The sequence below is a fragment of the Marmota monax genome, unplaced genomic scaffold (assembly GCF_021218885.2).
Source record: "Marmota monax isolate L192 unplaced genomic scaffold, Marmota_monax_Labrador192_F-V1.1 WCK01_AAM20220418_F8-fsc00059, whole genome shotgun sequence".
NCBI lineage: Eukaryota > Metazoa > Chordata > Mammalia > Rodentia > Sciuridae > Marmota > Marmota monax.
Genome location: NW_026693595.1, coordinates 481,369 through 503,196, shown reverse-complemented (window position 1 = coordinate 503,196; position 21,828 = coordinate 481,369). Strand labels below are relative to the sequence as shown.

Here is a 21,828-nt window from a genome sequence, read left to right as displayed (position 1 = left end):
GACTCCCAAATTGCTGTGATTAGAGTTGTGAGCCACTGTGACTATCATTCCTACTTGGAAATTCTTGCTGCCTTAACTTCCTTTGCTGATTTCCTTTTTCTTTTTTTCTACTTTTTTTAGTTGTAGAGGGACACAATACCTTTATTTTATTTTATTTTATTTTGTTTTTTGTTTTATGTGGTGTGGGGGATCAAACCCAGTACCTCAAGCAAGGTAGGAAAGTGTTCTACCACTGAGCCACAACCCTGGCCTCCTTTGCTCATTTCTGTCTTTCCTAGTCACAGGCCTCCCAGAATTCACTCCCCATTCTCCATTTCTGAGCTCATATGGTCCCTCTGTCTGGTTTTCACCTTGGTACAGACCCTGTCCTTCTATATTTATTTACTTTTCCATTTCTCTGGGAGAGGTGCCCTGCTGCCATCTTGGTACATAACAAGCTTTGCCCAATGTCTGGTTCCTGCTTGTGAGAGAAGGACATTTAAAAATAAATTAAAGAGAATTTGGGATGCAGCTCAGTAAAGCATGTGCTTAGAATTTACAAAGTCTTGGTTTCAATCCCCTGAATGGACTGAATGAAGGCGTGAATGAATGAATGAATGTGTTCCTTAGAGCCTTAAAGGGTAAATGAGATACTGTTATGGTTATTTACTTGAAAATGATTTAGGATGTGAAACAAAGACACTAAATAAGCATTACCAGTGAGAGGAATAAGTAAAAAAAAAATACCATGATGGTTTCACAAGACATATAAAAAGCTACAGTGGATACTGTGCTGACCATGAGTAGACAAACAGGGGAAGACAGAACTCCAGGTCAGAAGGGTCCTGATCCTAGTCCTGCTGCCTTTCCTAAGTGTTTATCATTAAGTCAGTTCATATTTCCTGGCCTCCATTTTTCTAATCTACAAAATAGAGCCACCATAACATCAGATCTCTCAGGTTTCTTCTGGTTAAGCATTCTCCATATATCTGGCCACATTAATTTTTCATCTTTAGACTCAAGGTCTGTGTTGGCAGCATAACACTTTCTGTCTGGGTCAAAGACTCTTCATGTTCTTGTCCAATATTGTGTCTGCAGTTTCTCCTGAAGCCTTGCTCTGGCCCAGGGTGTGTACAAACAGGCTGAAACGAGGCTCAGGACTTTTCCAGAGCTATATTGGAGAGCACATAGCATGGTGACTATGGAGTGAATTACATGATAACTATCATCCTAAGTGCTTTTGTCCATACTGAAATTCATTTCTCACTTTTGTGCCCATTTGAAGACTTCAAAATGTCATTCTATTAATATCACCCTACTCACCTTTTCTTTTTACCTGGAAGAATTCAATATTACTTGCAGCTGTGGGAATTTAATTACATATTCTTTCACTGCAAAGACAACTGAGTCTTATCTCTCCCCTTTGTTTCATTCTAATATAAAGATCAAAAGCTCAGCCTTGTTTGAAGGCTCTGCCAACCCTCTGTCCTCTATCCTCTTCTTCCATCCACCACTCCTTCCCCACATACCCAAATGAAATCTCTAGGAATTGGAAATTCTCCAGGCAAGTTAGACAAACACTATTCACTCTGGCTGACTGACTTTTTCTCATTTCTTAAATCCTGAATGATTAGAATAAAGTTAAAGACTAAATAGTTAATAAAGTTTAGAATAAATAGACTTTCTTAATCCATGCAGATAAGGGACGTATATGGGATTCATTATCACATGGGAAATGTATTATCATATACTAAAAGCATAAAGTGATTACAAATATATAGTTGCAAGACACAGAGAATGTTTAGGCAGCATATCCCAAAGCTCGAGTTATGAGGCAAACGCAAGGAACCTTATATTATCCTACATAATACACTTCACTTCTCTCTCTGCCTATATCACAACATCAAACAAGCTTTTTATAGAATTGATGCAATGCAAATCACTGAAGATAACCTCTATCTACTTCGTGATGAGTGCACTTCAGAACTTGAGCAAATATGACTGGTCATTTATTTCAACTTTGAGATATCTGTGTCCCCTTAGATTACTGAGAGTAAAAGGGCACTCTTACGAGCCACTGTAGAGGTTCCCTCCTAGCAATGAAAGCTTTACAAAGAGCTACTCAGGACAAGCCATTAAAAGCTGTGACAGTGTGTGAGGAAGCGTGCATCCCAGAGAGTGCCTCTTTCTCTTTGACCCATTATTGCAGACTTAAAAACAAGCATGTTTTCAAATGGTGCTCTGAGCTGCCAATGATGTATCACCACCATATCTCATTATTCTCCACTAAATGTGATAATAATGTGATCTGTTAACATAAAAAAAGTTTGACTTCAAAGAAGCAGCTGGAAATGGACAACCACAATATGCATAAATCTAACTCCTACCATCAGCTGCATACTGCTTGACTCACATTGTTAGAAGCACCTCGAATCTGCGCGTTCTCTTAAGCAAAATACTTGCATTAGGTCTCAGCTGGGGCTGTGCACCAGGCAGTTTGGGAAATATTCAATTCTCAGCAGAAGCCAGAATTTGAATGCTCTCATCTTTTAGGAATCATTTAGCAGGTTTGGAAAGGGTTCAGGCAGCTCAGGTGCAGCCGTGGATGTCTCTGAAGATCTGTCTCTCTTTGCTCACTGATGGCCCAATGAGTAAGGTTATCTTTGAAACGATGCTCGAAGGAGGGGGGGGGGAAGAACTCAAAATGACACCAGCATCAGAGAGATTCAAATAAATATTGGGTTTAAGTTCACATTGATCAAAAGGAGCCAGGGTACAAGAAGCTTTGAGCAAGCATTGTTCCTGACTCTATGGGTCATGACCAACAGCAGAACCCAACACAAGGATCTCAGTCCATCTGAATTAAGCTAATGAAGCTTGTGTCAAGAGTTTAATTCTCCTATTACTAATACCAGTTTCTGACCATCTCTGGCTTCCTTTCTTGAATGCTCATAGCCTTGGCCCTAATGTCTTTATCTTTTTCATTCTGTCATTTTGGCCTTCCCCAAAATAAGAGCAATGACTTCCAAGGTTTTTTGTTTTTTTTTTTTTTTTTTTTTTTTTTTTTGCTGTTCTTAGTGCTAGCCTGAACACCCAGACCCCTATTTACTTTCTCCAGTGGATGCCACTTAGAGACTATATTCCCTCAGGTGAACTTTAGATACTCACAACATTCTAAATCGAACTCATTATCTTCTGTTTTCTTCACCTCCTAGACTTGCTCCTCTCCCTTTATTATTATTATCTGAGGTGGGTACCAGGCATTAAACTCAGGGGCACTCAACCACTGAGCCACATCCCAACCCTATTTTGTATTTTATTTAGAGGCAGGGTCTCACTGAATTGCTTAGCGCTTCACTTTTACTGAGGCTGGCTTTGAACAAACTATCCTCTTGCCTTGCCTCCAGAGCCGCTGGGATTACAGGCGAGCAACACCGCACCTGGCTCTCTTTATTCTTGATATCACTAAACAGCAGGATCCCCAGTGGAGTCAGGTGGCTCCGTGTGGTCTGTGCAGGCATGGCTGCTGATGCCAGAGGGATGACTGATTATGCCACATCGTCCAAAGGGCCCTCTCCTGGGTCCTCATGGTTCTCAGGAGTAAGACCCCAGCTACTTGCTGCCCCCAGGGTTCTTTTTGCCTCTCTTGCCTACCAAGGAGTCACAGAATTTGCTGTGTCTAGGAATTTCAATTAAGAACTCACACACTGGGTTTGGGATTGCAGCTCAGTGGTAGAGCACTTGCCTACTATGTGGGAGGTGCTGGGTTCGATTCTCAGCACTGCATATAAATAAATGAATAAAATAAAGGTCTATCAATATTTAAAATATATTTTAAAAAAGAATTCACACACTATCTGTCCTATCGATTTTTTAGATTTGCTGAAAGTTTATTTTTCTAAAATCCTTATTTAAATTACTTTTCCTTAAATACTCTAGCATATACTCTAGCATACTGTGTGAACTTTTATTCTTTGTTATGACTTTTATTACTCTCTCACCATCAGAGCATCTTTCAATTCTCTTTATTATAGTTTTATTATTAGATTACATTTTCATAATTCTCTTATTATTTTATTCTTTTTAAGATCAATTTATTCAATTTAAGTGTCAAGTATAACTGACAAGGTCCCCTTCCTGAAAGTCTTCATATTAGGAAAAGGGGGTGGCAGCAAGACATGATTAACTCACAGATAAACAAACAGGATAATTTCATACTATCATTCTCTGAGGAGGAGTCATTTTAGCAGAGAACAGAATGAAAAGCAGGTAATGCCAAGATCAAGGCAGAGGACATTCCAAGCAGGAAGAGAATCAAGTACAGAGGATCTGAGATTCATCACTCACTTTAAAATACTGGTCACTTGCCATGTGTTTATCATCATCATTTTGCATTATTTCACTTTCCCTCTTACTGGTTTCTGCTCCATCTCTTTCTTTAGGTAGAAAAGTCCACCCATCGTCTCATACTCTCAACCCTCTATCTCTGTAGTCAAAGTCATGGCTTTGGTTCAGACTTCAAGCAGCTCCAGCCTGACTGGTTATGCCAACAGCCTCAATGTTCCCACAGCTTCCAGGCTCTCTTCTCCAGTCCACCATCTCTTCTCTAGTCCAGTCTCCACTGCCCACCAGAGAAAGCCAAGCCTAACAACACAGTGTCCCTTCGCAGCCCAGCTTCTCCTAACCCACCCACCTCTAACAGCGACTTTCCACCCTTCCCACGCAGCAGCTACACTCAGTTCTCAACATCTCTGAAGTCTGCAACCTTTCCTTTTCACGCATGGCATCTGTGACATTCTGGAACATTCTCTGTCTAGGATACCTTTTCTAGTACCTGGTTCTCTCCATCCTTCAAAGTTCTGCTCAAGTTACTGGGCTCTGAAGCCATCACCAGCAACTCAAGTTCCTTGTGCCCTTATCTGATTTTATAATTTTGAACAACAGGCTGAAAGCCTTGGACTTCTCAGGGTCCCTTTTCTGTGAAAGGTTTTATTCTCTTAAAGTCATAGTATGTCCTCAATAAATCATTTCCCTAACTTGGCTGAAAACATAAGAAGCAAAACACCATCAAATGTTAAGTCACCAAACAGATTCACTCCAATCAAAAGAAACGTCTCTTGCCATGGACAGAACTAGCACAAGTCGGTGTTACATTTTTAAATATATCAAAAGTAGCTTTTCAATTGGTTGATAGGTTACTGTTCCTTTTGGACCTTAAACTCTCAAACCACTCATTTCCTCTTTGTAAAACTTCCTGAGGTTCACTGTAGCAGAGCGGCCAACTGCTTGATTTTAGAGCTAGACTTCCTGGGGTGAAAGTCTCCTCTATTGCAAACCTTTTGGGGGGCACTCCATCCTTCTCATAAATGAGGGAATCGATGATAAAGACCGTGGCAGAGTATAGAACAAATATAGGAAAGCACTTAGAGCAGTGCTCAACAAATTTGAAGCACCTGCAGTCTTAGGTGTTACTGTGGTTACAACATGACAATGATGACAACCCAAGGGAGGCCATAACTAGTGAATGGAAATCGAAGGGGTAGCAAAGCTTACAATAAGAAAAGGGCAACACTCAGATTTGCAAGCACAGAGGAACTAATAAGTTCTTGGTGTGTAGTTCCCCCTCAGACAGGTCTGGTTCATCTAGTCCAATGAATCAGTTCCCAATCTGAGTCTCTTTGATTGTTTTGAATTTCAAGGAGTGATGTGCATATAAGCTTGGAGATGGAGTTAAGGCACCTACTCCATGCCTTGATAGCAAAAGCAAGTATAAACTTCTGTTAGAATCATCTTTTCCCAGGAAAGACCTAAAAAGGGACTTAATGGGGGCTCAAGGCTTCCTCAAAATTGAGCCTCCACTCTCATATTTTCAAATGGACAATAGATGTTTTTACAGAAAATGTTTTACATCACAGTTTCAGCAAAAACCTCTTCCAAGTACATTGCTATTCTGAGTCAATATAAAGTCAGGAAACTTCTCCCAAATAATCTTTTTCCATTTGAAATATTTTACCTTTTGCAAAAGTCTTTGTATCCATTGTCCATTCAGACTTCCTGACTCTAACATAACCAGAGCATTCATGATTATTCCTATTTTATGGGAAAATAAATGGGTGTTTTGACTTGCTACAGTTCACAGTGCATCCAGGACTGAACACCCAGACTTCAATCTTCTCCCTCAGTGGCCTTTTCACAGATGGGAAATCATGCTCTTTTTCCAAATGAAAGTTGTTACCCTAGAGGGCTCCTGTGTGGAAGCTTTTGCTTGCAAATGGAATCTGGCACCCCAACAGCAACATTCAAAACAGAAAAGACTACTGGAATATGCAGCTTCCCTAGGACTCCCTCCACCTGGGATCTACCTGGGAGCAAGGTAGAGAACTTTTCAATTGGATACCAACAAGCATTCCTACATGGTTTTCCCACATGCTCATGTCAATGAGACCACAGTTCTGGTCAGTGTGGTAACTTCTTCTTCACCACTAAGTAAAAGACTTTGCCATAGTCTAAGCAGGAATTCTGCTTCTTTAAGGTGATTTACTGAAGGCATGACTATCTTCTGAGAGCAAATTAGGAAAAGAAGCCATGTCTTTGTGTGTCAGTAAGTCCGATGCCAAGCACAGGTTGGTTCAGGTTTATTGAAATTGTGAATTTATCAGTGGATTAAATATTGATACATCAGTTATGAAACACTGCAGAGTTTCTCGCAATGACCCCTCATTGGCAATAGGAAATCTTCACGTCAGTAGGACATCAGAATATTTAATCCATCTCCTCTAACATTTGTGTTCTCAAATCTAAGTAGCAAGCCAGACAAAACTCCCTGGTTCTCTCCATCTCTCCAGGTCCACTGTAAAGTGGGGACATTCCTCTTGTACCTACCAGCAGCAACCCACTTCCCACCCCAATTGGCAGGAAAGCTGCAGTTAATTAAATCAGAATTAGGGCAGGAAAAGCAAAGAAAAACTCCACAGCAAATCTTACAAAAATAAAGTGGAGAAAGGACTGTTTTCCCACATACGCTGGATGTGGATGTGTGTTTGCCATAAATTAAGCCTGCTGTGAGAGGGATGCTGAGCCTCCCAGATGGCAAGCATCCGATTGAGACACACAAGGAGAAATGACTTTTTAAAATTCTTGAATTAATTCTGTTCAGTTTATTTGGAATGTCATAATATTCAATAAGTATTTAAGAAACAACATGGTTAGAAATCCAATGAGGCTTCCAAATACAATGTGAGATAACTAATGAGCAAACTTTTCGATGTCAAGAACAACACATTTTATGACTCTTTGGAGTTTACGTTCAAAAACAATTCTTTTAGGGCTGGGGATGTGGCTCAAGCAGTAACACGCTCACCTGGCATGCGCGGGGCGCTGGGTTCGATCCTCGGCACCACATACAAATAAAATAAAGATGTTGTGTTCACCGAAAACTCAAAAATAAATAATAAAAGAAATTTTCAAAAAAAATTCTTTTAGACAAATACTGCATGATTTCACCTATATTTATAATCTAAAATAATCAAATTTAGAAAATTAGAAAGTAGAAGGGTGGCTGACAGGAGGTGGACAACATGTGGAGCTGTTGGTCAAAGAGTCTAAACTTTGAGCTATGAGATGAATAAATTCTGAAGAACTAATGTGTAATGTAGGGATTATAGTTTAAAATGCTGTATTGTCCACTTAACATTTGCTAAGAGAGTTGATCTTAGGTGTTACCAACACACACACACACACACACACACACACACACACACACACAAAGGTAACTAACTATACGAGGTAATAAATGTGTTATTAACTTGATTGTGGTAATTATTTCGCAGTGTGTATGCATATCAAATTATTACATTGTACACCTTAAATATATAATTTTTATCAATTATACCTCAATAAGGCTATAAAAAAGATTTAAAACATGATTAATTTATTCTGTGATCATGAAGTATAATATGGGGTGGAGGTCTGGAGGAGAGTGTCAAAATCTATTTGAACAAATATTTAAAGAGCCATGCACTCAACTATCTTAGTTCTAGAGATGCTTATTTCTGACACAAAATGCCTTTCTTGTTTAGTTGAGTTTTGATTTAGTTGTGTTTCTAAGTGAACAATGAAGAAGAAAAATGGAAAAAGTGTTGTCCTTTCACCACCATAAGGAAACTGCTACTTGCTAGTGTGGAGAGTTTGGGCTCTTAAGAACCTTGCAAGCTGGACCACAGGATTGCATTGTGGGACTTGCTGTTTCAGTATCGGTTTTCCTCTTTCCACAGCTTTGTTTGGATCCAGGCTCAGACACTTACAACCAGTATAAGAACTCACTCATCCTTGGCAAGCCTGTTTCTTTCTCTGTACAATGGGAATGAGAACGGATCACAGATTCCTCAGCTGTTTGTTAGGTCTTTTATTCTCTTTTTAAGTAAGGAATTTAACTATTTTCTTATAAACTTGTAAAGATGCTTCCTACATTAAAGATACTGATCTTTGCCAATAGGAGGCAAATATTTACTCAACCCTGTTTTTATTTTGGTCTTTTAAGTAAGTTTCTTTTCCCTTTTTTAGATGCTAGCTCCTTAATGAATGCTAGCGGCTATGTGCTACCTCAGTACTTAATTTTCTCTAAGCTGAGAGATGGGAGTCACTACCTCATTTTATAGACAAAACTGAGGCTTCAGGTTAAGTGATTTGTCCAAAGTTAAAGTGATTCTATAAGGAGTTTCTGAAGTCCAAACACAAGTCTATTATACCATGTGGTATTTGGTATATCTTCTGCATGTATAATAGGTAGATAAGTCATCATTCAGAGGGAGCTTTCTGACCTTTGCTTCCTAGGCTGTAAGGGGTTGCAAGTTAGTAGAATAAAGGACACTCCTTGAAATAGTAATAGATAGTACAAAGAGTAAGGTAAATAACGTAAATAATACTATACATAGCAAGCTGTAAACATGACAGCTATTTACTCAATAAGAGGTATATGAGCAAAGTTACGTGATCTGTAAGAGGGAATAAAGGTGGGAAAATGCTACCCTGAGAAGGTCACTGGTGACTAATAAGAAGAAGAAAGTCTATGCAAGCTAAACTAAGGCCCAACACACCTGAGACCTCTCATCAGAACTGCTAATGGAAACACTTATAGTCCCAGAGGACCTGGAATGGCTCAAGAAGATAGATCCCTTGAATTGGGCCAGGTTCCATTCAGACAAGAAAAAAACTGCAAAGGGAACAGGAATTCTGGGCATCATTTACTCAACTACCACATCACCAATTTGAAGGGGCTCAGATTTAGAATCATAGCATGTTTTGTGCAAAAGACCAGTTGAGAAATTAAATTCAATCCCTAATTATTCCTGAAAGAAAAGGAAAAAAAATCAAGGCTCAGAGGGATTTACACGATTAGCTAAAGTTTATTCAACTAGTTCACCACAAATCTAGGTCTAGAATTTTGGATTTTAAATTCCTACTCATGGTTCTTTGCTCCATTCAACATAGTCTATGAAATTACAGCAAATCTGATATTCCTTCCTTCCAGTCTGGTTTTCAAAAGGAATGGGCCTCCAAAGATAATATGCACTTATCCAATAAGGGCTTAGGTAACTGCAGTACTAGGGATGAAACCCAGATCTTCATACATGCCAGGCAAGCACTGTCTGCAGCTTCCTTTGGCTTCTTAACAAAGTTTAGCTTTGTCTTGAACCAAATCAGTTATTGTTGTGGTTGTTGTTGTTTTAATAAGACCTACTTTAATAAGACTAGCTACTATTTATTGCCAATAAGACTAGCTACTATGTATCAGGAACTACTAAAAATTTTACATATGCTATATTCTCAAAACAATTCTACAGAGTAGGTTTTAAAATTTTTTTCACAGATGAGATATTGTGGTTCTGAGAAAATAAACAAACATGTTCACAGGGCAAATGGAAGGAGCCAGGAATCTGGACCAAGGCCTTACACATTGTTACTCAGTGGGAATCTGGAGGTAACCTGATGGTGGTAAACGCTGAGCCTCTGGAGGTGGAATGACATGAATAAAGCTTATTCTTCCAACTAGCTATGCGGCCTTGAGCAGATTATCTGCTCTTTCTAAGCCTCAGACACCTGCTCTTTAAAATATGAATACAAAGGGTAACTATCTCACTGAGTAGCCATAAGAATTAAATAGAACAGACTATGTTAAGTTCTAAACCAAACAGGACATACTCAGCATTTGCTGTGTATTACCAATTATTATTATTATTCCTTAAAATTATTAGTCTCTTGTTCTAGACCTAGTAGAAGAAAAAAAAAAAAAAACCACCCTCCAATGCTCTTCTGCCTGCCATGAAGAAAGGCAGGAGAAGGTTTGGACTCCTGCTGCTCTAACATATGGTCAGAGCCGGGAGAACAGACAAGCCTTACCTGGGAACGGGGGCTTAATTGAACAGCGCTGGCCCAGGTGGCTAGGCTCCAGCTGCTGGATGCTGAGAGGCAGCTTTGGCCAATCTCCAGAAGGAATTTGCATAAACTATCATTCTATCTAGGACTCAAATATCAACAAACAAGTGTCCAAAGATCAGGTCTTCCTTCCTCTGGATAGTGCCACTATCCATGACACTAGTCTCTAAAGACATCTGCATGCTGTCAAAGCACCATGACTCTTTGATCCCAGACAAATGTTGAGAGGAATCAAACATGAGACAAAGACCTTTGTCTTTGAAAAAGACTGTCTTCTCTCTGCATCATTCTGTGAACTTCATCTTAGCAGACAATACAGCCAGCTTGGAAGACAAGCCTCCGCCCAGAGTTCACACCTAACTTGTCTTAATGTGTGATTCAACCTAAGTTTGGTTGCCCACAGTCCCTGTGAGAGTGGCTAGAGTTCTCCTGGAAGTGAGGAGACTGCATTATCTCTATCTTGTGGTTTCTTGTAAACCAGTCTGAGGAAGAGAGAAGGGAAGAAGAAAGGAGGCAGAAAAAGACAGAGGAAGGAAAGAGATCAATGAAAATATTTTGTCCATTGTAAAAATATGGATTTTCATTAGCAAGATTTAAATGTTATACTTTTAATGAATTGCTTACTCCATTTTCTACATCTGGTGGTTAGTACATGCCATTAACTTAAAGTCTCAGGTATGCATAAAAGTCACATAAAGCTTTTTAATCCAAAAGCCAGAAATCATTTGCAATTGAACACTTCTGCCTAGACACTGATTTTCATTTAACAGATAAACACTGGCATGGTTAGACTATGACAAAACAAGGTTAAAATCTTATAAATTGAAGGGAACTTGTTGACTGTTCCAATCCCTCACTTCATGGGTGCCTTCTTTGAAGTTTAACTCAGACTCAAAATTTTTGTTTCATTTGGACAAACAAAATTCTTTTTTTCCCAAAAGCTATATGATATTATTAAAATTTTTCCAAGTAAATTAATTAAGAAAGCAAAATACTTCTCTAACTGCAACTCAAGCTGCAAATCCTGTCAGCTCCAAAATAATTTTTTAAATAGGCAAGACAACGGATTGTAGATGGGGTTATGCAACTTATTAGTTCAATGGCCCAAAGTAAGGTACAATATTATTGAACAACAAGTCTGTCAAAATAAGCCGCAATGTGATAATTACGCCCAACACACTGTAGAAGCAGAAAAAGAAAAGTAAAGGTGGTAGGAAAGGAAAAGTTGGGGAAAGGATCAGAATGAGGAAATGTGATGAAAATCAGAGGATGCACATAGCAGAAATGGGAGCCAGTGCAGGCTGTGCTGCAGATTCGTTCCTTCTCTCAGCCTGCATTCATATCCCTGCATTCACTACTCAGTGCCAGGCATCATGCCCAAGGACTGGGAATTTAGTTACCAAACACACAGCATTTCCATACTCAAAGAAAGCCATGCTATTGAGGAGGGAAGCAATAAAGCAAAACAGCTGTTTTGTTATAAGGCCATTCAACGTTCTGATTGAGAGTGGAGAAATATAAACAGAACTAGACCAGCAAAGAGGTAGCGCTCCCACTTCTTCCCAGAGCAGAAGGAGGTTCCGGAACTGAGCCTCAAGGGCTTTGGAGTTGGCAAACAGCCAAAAGAAAAAAGTCAATTGATGTGTAGGTAAAAGCAAGAGTAATGAGGGGACACAGCATCTTCCCCCTTACCTGGAAGTCATTCTGCATGGGAGGAACAAAGCATGGCGTTCTTACAGAGGAAGGGAGAAGGCAGAGCTGAGGAGTACGCACTTTATAGAATAGGTGATGGAACACCATGGAAGGATTTTTAAGTAAGGGAGTAAGAGGACCCAACTTGTAATTTAGAAAACCAGGAAGATAGATAAGAGAGAGGCTCACGGACAGAAGAGACTAGAAATGGAGCTTTACAATAGCCCAAAGGATGAAGAAAAAGAACCTGAATGAAGACAGAGCCCTGAGATGGGAGGTGGCAATGTCATGGGCTTCAGGTAAAGGGGTTAGCAGGACTTCATGGATGACCGGTAGAAGGTGAGGAGGGGTTAGGATAAGAGGCAATGAATTCAAAATAGTGTCAGAGCCCACAGCAGCAAAAAGGGCTCACAGAGAAGAGGGGCCACCATGGAGGACATGTAAAGGATCATGCATAAGAAAAAGGCAGGAATCAAAGCAGATTCTGTAAAAGAACTTCATCTTGAAGATTCTCAATTTTGCATTCCTCGCTATTTCTTGTCCCTACTGTGTCAAAAGTGTTTGCTGCTCAATCTGTTTTGCCACAAAATTGTGGTTAGGTAGAAAGAAGTTCCGGTTAATGCTAATATTTACACATTTCCCAATTTGGCAGGGGGTACCAGGGATTAAATTCAGGGGCACTCAGCCACTGAGCCACATCCCCAGACCTATTCTGTATTTTATTTAGAGACAGGGTCTCACTGAGTTGCTTAGTGCCTCCCCATTGCTGAGGCTGACTTTGAACTCGTGATCCTCCTGTCTCAGCCTCCCGAGCTGCTGGGATTACAGGCCTGTGCCGCCACACCTGGCTACACATTTCCTCCATTTTGATGGTTGATTTCTTATGTGTCAACTTGACTAGACCATGGGATGCCCAGACATTGGCCCAAGATTAGTCTGAGTGTGTCTGTGAGAGTGTTTCTGGATGAGAATAACATTTAAAACAGTAGACCAATAAAGTTGATTGCCCCACTCAGTTCAATCAATCAAATAGAACAGAAGGATGAATAAGAGGGAAATTCCCTGCCTGTTTCAGCAGGGATTTCTGTCTTCTAACTTTTGGACTTGAACAGAAACATTGGCCCTTCTGGATCTTGAGCCTGCTAGCTTTCAGACTGGAAGTTATTGGCATCCTATTCTTTAGAAAAAACTGAGTAATACATTCATTTACTAAGATTATTTCCAAAATGAAATCACACATGCATAAGCATTATCTCTTTGGAGAGGGAAGGAGCTGGAAGATGGGTCTCCTCAACATTTGGATACTTGTCCTTTTAAAATGTTCCAATCTTAAATGTGTATTATTTTTATGTAAAAATTAGTAATAGGATTGGGCATGGTGGCAGATGCCTGTCATCCAGTGACTCAGGAGAATGAGGCAGGATTCCAAGTTTGAGTCAAGTCTAGGAAACTTAGTGAGATTCTGCCTGAATAATAAAAAGGACTGGGGATATGGCTCTGTGGTAGAGTGCCTCGGGGTTCCATCCCCAGTATCAATCAACAAATAAGTAAATAAATAAACCTAGCAATAGGAGTTATCTGGCTAGAAAGAATATCTTTATTATTTAATTTTTTTTCTTTTGACCATTCTATATAATTTAAAAAACTACCCTTCTATGATTACCTATACAGGAAAGCACAGTAAAAAAGAACTAAAGAAACACATACTGCATCACCAGTTACATCTGGTTTGGGATTGGGGTGACAGTCAATAGGGGTTCAGCTGTGTGCTTTTTTTTTAATTTTTCATGGTAACATGTACATTTTATAAGAAAAATCATAGAAAACTAGTTAATATTTTAAAAATTGCTTCTCAAGAGTCTGGAAATTTAGGAGTTATTCACCAAACTGCTTCTTCCTTTATTTAATAATTTTGTCTTATCATTTATGTTGGCAAATTGTGGTTTTCTATGCAAATGTCAAGGGGTTTTTGCTGGGAGGAGGGGGACCTGAGTCTCTTTCCTAGACCTTGAACCTGCTCAAGAAGATCATAAGTCACTGTCAGCCAAAAAGTAGAGATTGTTCAGGTGATGTGTATCCGGAATGGTGGCATATCCACCTGGTGTTAAATCTTGGTGTATTCTGAACGGGAGTAGGTACAGGTGCTGCCTAGCAACCAGCCTTCTCTTTCCTAACAGCAGACACCCTGTAGGTACCTTTTCTGTTAAATCTCACTTTTTTTTTGCTCAGAGTCTTGCCTTCTTTGTTTTTTGTTTCTTTTTTCTTTTCTTTTTTTTTTTACAGATGTTATCCATATGACAAATACGCAGTGAGAGAGGCACCCTCAGAGTGAGATTCCTCTCCTCATGCTCTCACAATCAAAGCAACATGGAACTGAATTTCATGAGCTTCAATATAATAAGTGCATTTTTAAAACTTCTTGGTTTTGATTAGGGTAAAAAAAATCCACAAAACATATATTTACCATCTTACCATTTTTAAGTGTAGGTAAGCACTGCTAAGTATACTCACAGTGTTGTACAACACAATCTAGAACATTTTCATCTTGGAAAATTAAGCTCAATACCTCCAGCAACAACTCTCCACTTCATCCTCCACCCAACCCTTGGCAATCACCATTTTAGTTTCTGTCTCCATGAATTTGACTACTGTACATACCACATACGAGTGGAAGCATATAGTGTCATGGTGTTTGAGGTGTCCCCTAAAAGCTCAAGTGTTAAGACAGGAATATTCAGTGGTGAGATGATTAGACTATGGGAGCTGTAACCTAATCAATGGATTGATTCATTTGATGGATTAATTAAATGGACTATTGGCATGGTAAGTATAGGCAGGTAGTGTGTGGATAGAGGAAGTAGGTAACTGGAGTATGCTTTGGAAATCATATATTTTGTCCTTGGTTTCTCCTGCTCTCCTTCTGCTTCTTGGCTACCATGAGCTCAATAGCTTTCCTCCATGATGCCCTTCCATGATGGTGTTATGCCTCACCTCCAGTCTAGAGCAATGGAGTCAGCCAACCACGGACTGAAATTCTAAACCATAAGCTCAGACAAACTTTTCCTCCTCTAAGTTGATCTCTTCAGGTATTTTTGTCACAGTCATAAAAAGCTGACTAATATACAATATTTGTATTTTTGTCACTAGTGTATTTCACTTAGCACAATGTTCCCAAGGTTCTTACTTTATAAGACTGAATACCATTCTATTGTATGGATAGACCACATTTTGTTTCTCCATTCATCTGTTGATACGCACTTTGGTTGTTATAAACATGGTTGAATGATTACATATCTTGCAGCCAGTTTTCTTATTTTTTTTATTTAGATTTTATTAAATCATAAATGTACAACAGCTTCTTAACTCTACACATGCACTTAAATTTTTTTTAAAGGAAAACGTTATGTCTTATTACATCATGATCCTGGCTAATAGCTTTTCAAAACTTTGAGAAAAATCTTAAAGTTTTCACATGTCACCTGAAACTTACAAATTTAACATTATCAAAGAAGGAACGCTTCTACACTCTTACAAAGACCACTAGAAAGAAACAACAATTAAAAAGCTAAGAAACTGTCTCAAAGGCTTTTATTATTTTTACAATCCTTCCCCCACAGTAAGGTAATGTTATTAAATAATCTAATCCATTCCCAAAATGGCTCTCTGCATCTGCTCTGGTGTCTTCTGCCATATCATTGCACATTTATGCATGACTGAGATAAGAATTTCCTTAACATTGTTATTTGGATAACCTGAAGCTGTTCAGTCACCTTTGGGCTCTCATCCCCTCCTTTTTATACAATGAAGCTCAAGGCAAATAGGATGAAGATGGGATGAAGCTCAGTATCGGCTCCTCCCACCATAACCCTCACTTCCTCCAGGACCATAATTTCCTCTACCATGTGGTCGCCCCATGTTCCTGCTACCCAAGTTTCCACTCTTCATTAGACTATATTTAGAAGGTTGCTGGTTATAATTTCCAAAATCATTATAACTTCCACTTCCATAATGTCCTCCTCCATAGTTGTCATAACCACCTCCATAGCCCCCACCCTGGTTTCCATATCCAGATCCTCTACCACTATAGCCTCCTCTTCCTCCTCCATAACCAGGGCTACCTCTAAAATTGCCATGCCCAGGTCCTCCTCCATATCCATTAGAGCCATCCCCAAATTCACGTCCACTTCCATATCCATCAGATCTTCCTCTAAAGTTGCCTCCTCTTCCACTCCTGGAACTTTGGACTTTTTGCATTTCTTGTCTAGACAAAGCCTTTCTCACTTCTGCATTATGACCATTGATGGTGTGGTATTTTTGCAATACAATTTTGTCCACAGGATCATGGTCATCAAAAGTCACAAAACCAAAGCCTCTTTTCTTTCCAGACTGCCTGTCCGTAATTATCTCAATGGTGTCAATTTTTCCATATTCTTCAAAGTAATCTCTAAGGTGGTGTTCCTCGATATCTTCTTTAATTCTGCCAACAAACAGCTTCTTCACAGTCACACGAGCCCCTGGTTTTCCAGATTCCTTTCTTGCTACAGCTCCTTTTGGCTCAACCACTCTCCCATCAATTGAATGAGGTCTTGCAGCCATGGCAGCATCAGCCTCAGCCATGGATGAGAAAGTTACAAAACCAAATCCTCTTGATCTTTTGCTTGCAGGATTCCTCATAACCACACAATCCGTAAGTTTTCCCCATTGCTCGTAGTAGTTTCTTAAACTGTCATCTGTGGTTTCAAAACTTAAGCCACCAATAAAGAGTTTACGGAACTGTACCTTTTCTCTCTCCATCGCGGACTCAGTCGCTTCAGCCCGATTTCCCGCAGGCAAGTGAGATAAGAGAGATCTCTGCAAACAAACACGAACCCGGACACATCCTGGCGCTGTAGTGAGAACTGCCACTGAAGAGCACCTCCACACAGGACCGGCGCTGCTGCTACTGCCGCTAGAGCCGCTGCCACTGCTTTTCTAGAACCTTCCTCCAACTAACTCCAATTTATTTTTATAATGGACTTGGTTCTTTCTCTTCCTCTCTCTCCCTGCTCCTCCCTAATCTCTCCCCTCCCTAATCTCAGGGAAATGGGATTACCTTTTTCTCCCCTTATTAGGCAGATTTATCTGTCCTTGAGTACACACCCACCATAGGAATGAAGTAATCCAGACTTTGGGGAGGGTATCAGAAGATCTCAGAAATGACTCTCTCCCAAATTAACAAGTAAATTATAACTCCAGACAGAAAACCTGTGGAATGTAGCCTTTGAATCACCTCTTTAAAAGTCCCTTGTTCCTGCTGATGGGCAGAATCACAGCCTTTAGGACAGGTGTCCCCTGCGTTTCTCCTTTGCTAGCAAAAGCAAAAAACCGTCTCTTTTTTCTTTTTTTCTCAAAACCGTGTCCTCATTATTGATTTGCATCAGGGACAAGGACCAAGCTTTTAGCAACAAAAGGAAGCTTGCTGCTGTGTTTTTGGCATGTCCCTGGCATGTTCTCAGCCCACAGACAGAGTCAATTTTTTCCTTTGCTCAGCCAGTTTCATGGCAGATTGGTTGTGCAAAAGAGCTGGGTACAAAGTATCCATGCTTCAGTTTGTGTATACTTGGCCTGTTGTGTATACTTTCTAGAAAATGCTGGGGTGGTATGACTGTACATTTTGAAGAAGAGTAAGTGAGGGGCCAAGTCAGTGACACACACCTGTAATCCCATCAGCTCAGGAGGTTGACACAGGAGGATTGTGAGTTCAAAGCCAGCTTCAGCAGAAGTGAGGCACTAAGGAACTCAGTGAGATGCTGTCTCTAGCATGCACAAGGCCCAGGGTTCAATCCCTAGCACCTGTCCGAGATTTTATTAGCAGGACCATAGCGGCCAGTTGCAGAAGTGAAGGGGGTCGAGAGAGGGGGAGGGAGGGGGAGAGAGAGGAGAGAAGAGAGAGGAGGAAAGGGGGAGAGAGAGAGAGGAGAGATGAAGAGGGGGAGAGAGAGAGAGGAGAGAGAGAGAGGGAGAGGGGGAGAGAGTAAGAGGGGTAGAGCAAGAGAGTTGCAGCCAGTTTTTTTTTAATATTTTTAGTTGTAGATGAACAGAATACTTTGCTTTATTTATTTATTTTTAAATGGTGCTGAGGATAGAACCCAAGGCCTCATACATGTTAGGCAAGCACTCTACCACTGAGCCACAACCCCAGCCCCTTGTGGCCAGTTTTGAAGAGCATTTCATGAAGAAAAAAGCTAGAAGATTATGTATCCAAGTATTCTCAGAGAAACACCCCAGGACAAATCCAACAGCCACAGAAAGTGCAAGCCTTCCTCATTCCCTCTACTGATATTAGAGGGTCCTTAAGGACACAACCAGGCCACAGATCTGGGAGAAGAAGGGCCTTATATAAAAAGTTATGTACAAAATCCCTCTTACCTCAAATAAGTCTTTCCCTAACTCTTTTGCATACTGAAAATGGCAAGACCCCAAGGACCATGATCAGGAAAATCTCCAAGAAAAAGAACTCAAGTCACCATGCTTCCTGCAGCTAACTTTGAAAAATAACTCCTTGGAGGGTTATAAGCAATCAAATCCAGGTCACCATGATAGGAGACTTCACATATGGGACAATGAGATCAAAATTTAAGATCATTGATTTTTAATGAATGAGTCATGAGTAATCCATTGGCATGTTGCCAAATTTGACCCATATGTAAATTCCATGTCTGCTACAATTGAGCATATGTACTGTTATTACAGAGCCTGATGGAATACTGAACAGAAAGGATATGAAGTTCAGAATTTGAGTGTGTATGTGTGGGGAGGGAATAGTTTGATTTGTTCTACATTAAGAAGAGGTGGCCTGCTGGACTCCAAGAAAGCTTGTGTTTATCAGAATAATCAAGAACTTTGATGCATAAGTATATTAAGCCAGGTGGCAGGAAAAATTCTATTCCAAATAGAAGGTAAACAAAAGAATTATGTGATCCCTGTGTTACAGATACCATAAAACTTTGTCTTGTCTAGTATCAATTAAATTAAAATCAATATGACTTGCAATTTATTAACATTCAAATATAAACATGCACACAAAAAAATCAGTAGTAGAGAGTTAACCACAAAAATGTTTGCAAAGAACACTGGCTAGTGCCTGGGTTTTTGAAATGACCCCTACGTGGCATATACTCATCTGGAATATGCAGCACCAGTGGCCAATAGATCAAGACATCAGGGACCAGAACACCAACCCTCTTTCTATCAGAGACATGTTGATCATTTATTTGGACACAGGAAAGCAAAATGCAAATTAATAATATTCATATTATTTTATGTAATTTATGGCAATAAAATAATAAAAATAAAATTTTAAGTTTTAAATTTTAAAATATCCAAATTTATTTTCCAACTCTACCCTCTTACCTTTAATTGTCACCCCAAAGTGCTGACCTGTGTTTTGGCAACGATTGCTAACCTCCGTGAGGTTGGATAACTTTTGTTTCAGTTGGGGTTTCAGAAAAGGAAGACATTTACCCTAGTCCTCTGGACACAGAATTACCTCACAGTGAGCCTTGCTCGCCTCCTTATCTGGATTGAGAGAAGCAAGGGCAGTTTTCATCTATTTAAGAGTTCTCATAAGCGTTGGATTGTGTGCATACACTGCCAAGGAGTGGAAACAAACACTGAATAACATATGAATAAATTACAAGATCTATTTTACACTTAACATTTTTCAAAAAACACCTCCTGCTGCTAAAGTCCATGCCCCATAAACATCTCCAGTAAAGCAGTGATAAAAGCAAGAATAACATCCCCCAAATGATAAATTGAGAGAAGTCAAAATAAGCAGTATATTCCTTACCAGTCAAATGTGAAGGGTACTCACATATACTTACCAACAGCCCTTCTTGTGATCAATTATAAAGCAGTGATTTCATGTGTGTTCAGAAACAAATATGAGTAAAATCTATTAACCAAGGTCTAATACTTATCTAATAAATATGTTAATTGAATGATATTCTACACATGCCAGTATCGCATTAAGATGACTTGAAAAGAAAATACCGGCTGCCTGCAATTTAGGAAGTTTTTGTCTTTGAAAATAACGTCTTCGAATAAAATTGATTAGCAGGAAAGAATATTATAAGAATGTATTTATCCTATAGTCTATACTTGGAATATGAACTAGATTTATACAATTTAGCCTGGATGCCACATTTCAATATCTTCTAACAGATTATTAATGAAAAATTAATTGGCATCTCTGGTTTATTAAAATGATACTTTCTTTAATAAGAAGTATTTCTACTGGGCAGACATCAAAAGCTTTTCTTTTGAGATGAATGCCTCTAGTTTAAAATGTTATCTTTTGGAATAATTCCAGAATCATATCTAAAGAAGAATATATTTATCCTCTAAGTCTCACCAGATTGTAAATTATTAATTTCCATGTATTATTGTTTTTAAAGAATGTCTAAAGATAAACTCTTAGGGCAACTAATTTGTGGATGCAATAAGAAATATTATCAAATGGTCTAATGTGATGCAGAACATTTCCTGCCACTTTCTTCCTGGGACTGAAAATGTGGTAAGAGTAACCGAAGAAGAAAGTGAAGCAGCACAGCTCCCGGGTTAGTGAAAGAATCAGTGTTGTGTAGAGACACTGTTCAGAATCTGACCTAGGGCATCAATAAAACAACCACGACATGGACTCTTTCAATGGCGCATAAGCGATATGTCATTAATCGAGCTTAGATTGTAGCAGCCTGTTCTTATAAGGTGACAAATTAACCATATGGCTACCTCGAAGATGACAAAACTAAAATATATTAAACTCTGTGGGGTAAATACACCCACAGGCAAATCTAATATACTGACATTTTAAATACTAATTGAAGCTGATTGATTTACGTATGCTACGTTCTCAACTCTCCAAAATGATGTATTTAATGTTTTATTTTTAAACACAATTAAAAAATAATATATAAATATATACATACTGCAAATGTAATACAGATAACAAATTCATTTAAGCCCATTTATGCACATTAGTAACACACCATGTGGCAGAAAGACTAGGACTACAAGAAGACCCCTTGGCGATTTATTTTATATTAAATCCCTAATGGCCTCTCCTTATCTTTGCAAAAATATGCACGAAAGTCCAGACTATGCAGCCATTGAAATGAATGGTTATTTATTTGCTAAACGAGAACCCTATGTTTAATGTTCCTTAGACATAAGGTAGTCTGGATAAGTCGCATTCCTACAGCTCCATACATCATTTATTTTACATACCCTAACTTCTCACAACAGGCAGCGGAAAAATATCTCTGAACAGCATTGTAAGTTGCTGAGATTTTTGTTTCTGATTCCATTATGGGAAGATTAAATGTTAACATGTTTACTTGCTTCTTTAGCAACAAAAACAAATTTATATACAATCTTGGTACCCAACAGATACAGCCATGAATACAAAATGGGAGAAAGTTTGTGAATCTCAAAAACTAAAAATCAAATAATGTATAAATATCAAGAGTTCAGACTTGAAAATAAACCTCCATTAAATACCAAAGAGAAAGCTTCGGGTACTTTAAATGTGTCTGAAAAAAGAAAAGTGCTTATAATTGGAAAGTTCTAACAGTACATTCTTGCTCTCTCAAAGAAAAAAAGCTTCTTATTGTCCCCCTTTTGTGTCATATGGTTAAAATAGGCCACAAAACTTGATACTATACATAATAGTTTTAAATACTC

At 39.1% G+C, this 21,828-nt stretch overlaps 2 protein-coding genes across 10 annotated transcripts in view; both read right to left on the bottom strand.

The window, feature by feature from the left end:
• The window catches only part of Prune2 (prune homolog 2 with BCH domain), a 266,156-nt gene that overhangs the window by 160,284 nt on the left and 84,044 nt on the right, over positions 1–21,828 (bottom strand). The gene's annotated exons all lie outside the window — the stretch shown is intronic.
• LOC124102965 (heterogeneous nuclear ribonucleoproteins A2/B1-like) lies at positions 15,946–17,078 on the bottom strand. The gene has a single exon (XM_046459430.2). The coding sequence runs from the start codon at positions 16,897–16,899 to the stop codon at positions 15,946–15,948; it is 954 nt and encodes a 317-aa protein (XP_046315386.1). The 5' UTR covers positions 16,900–17,078.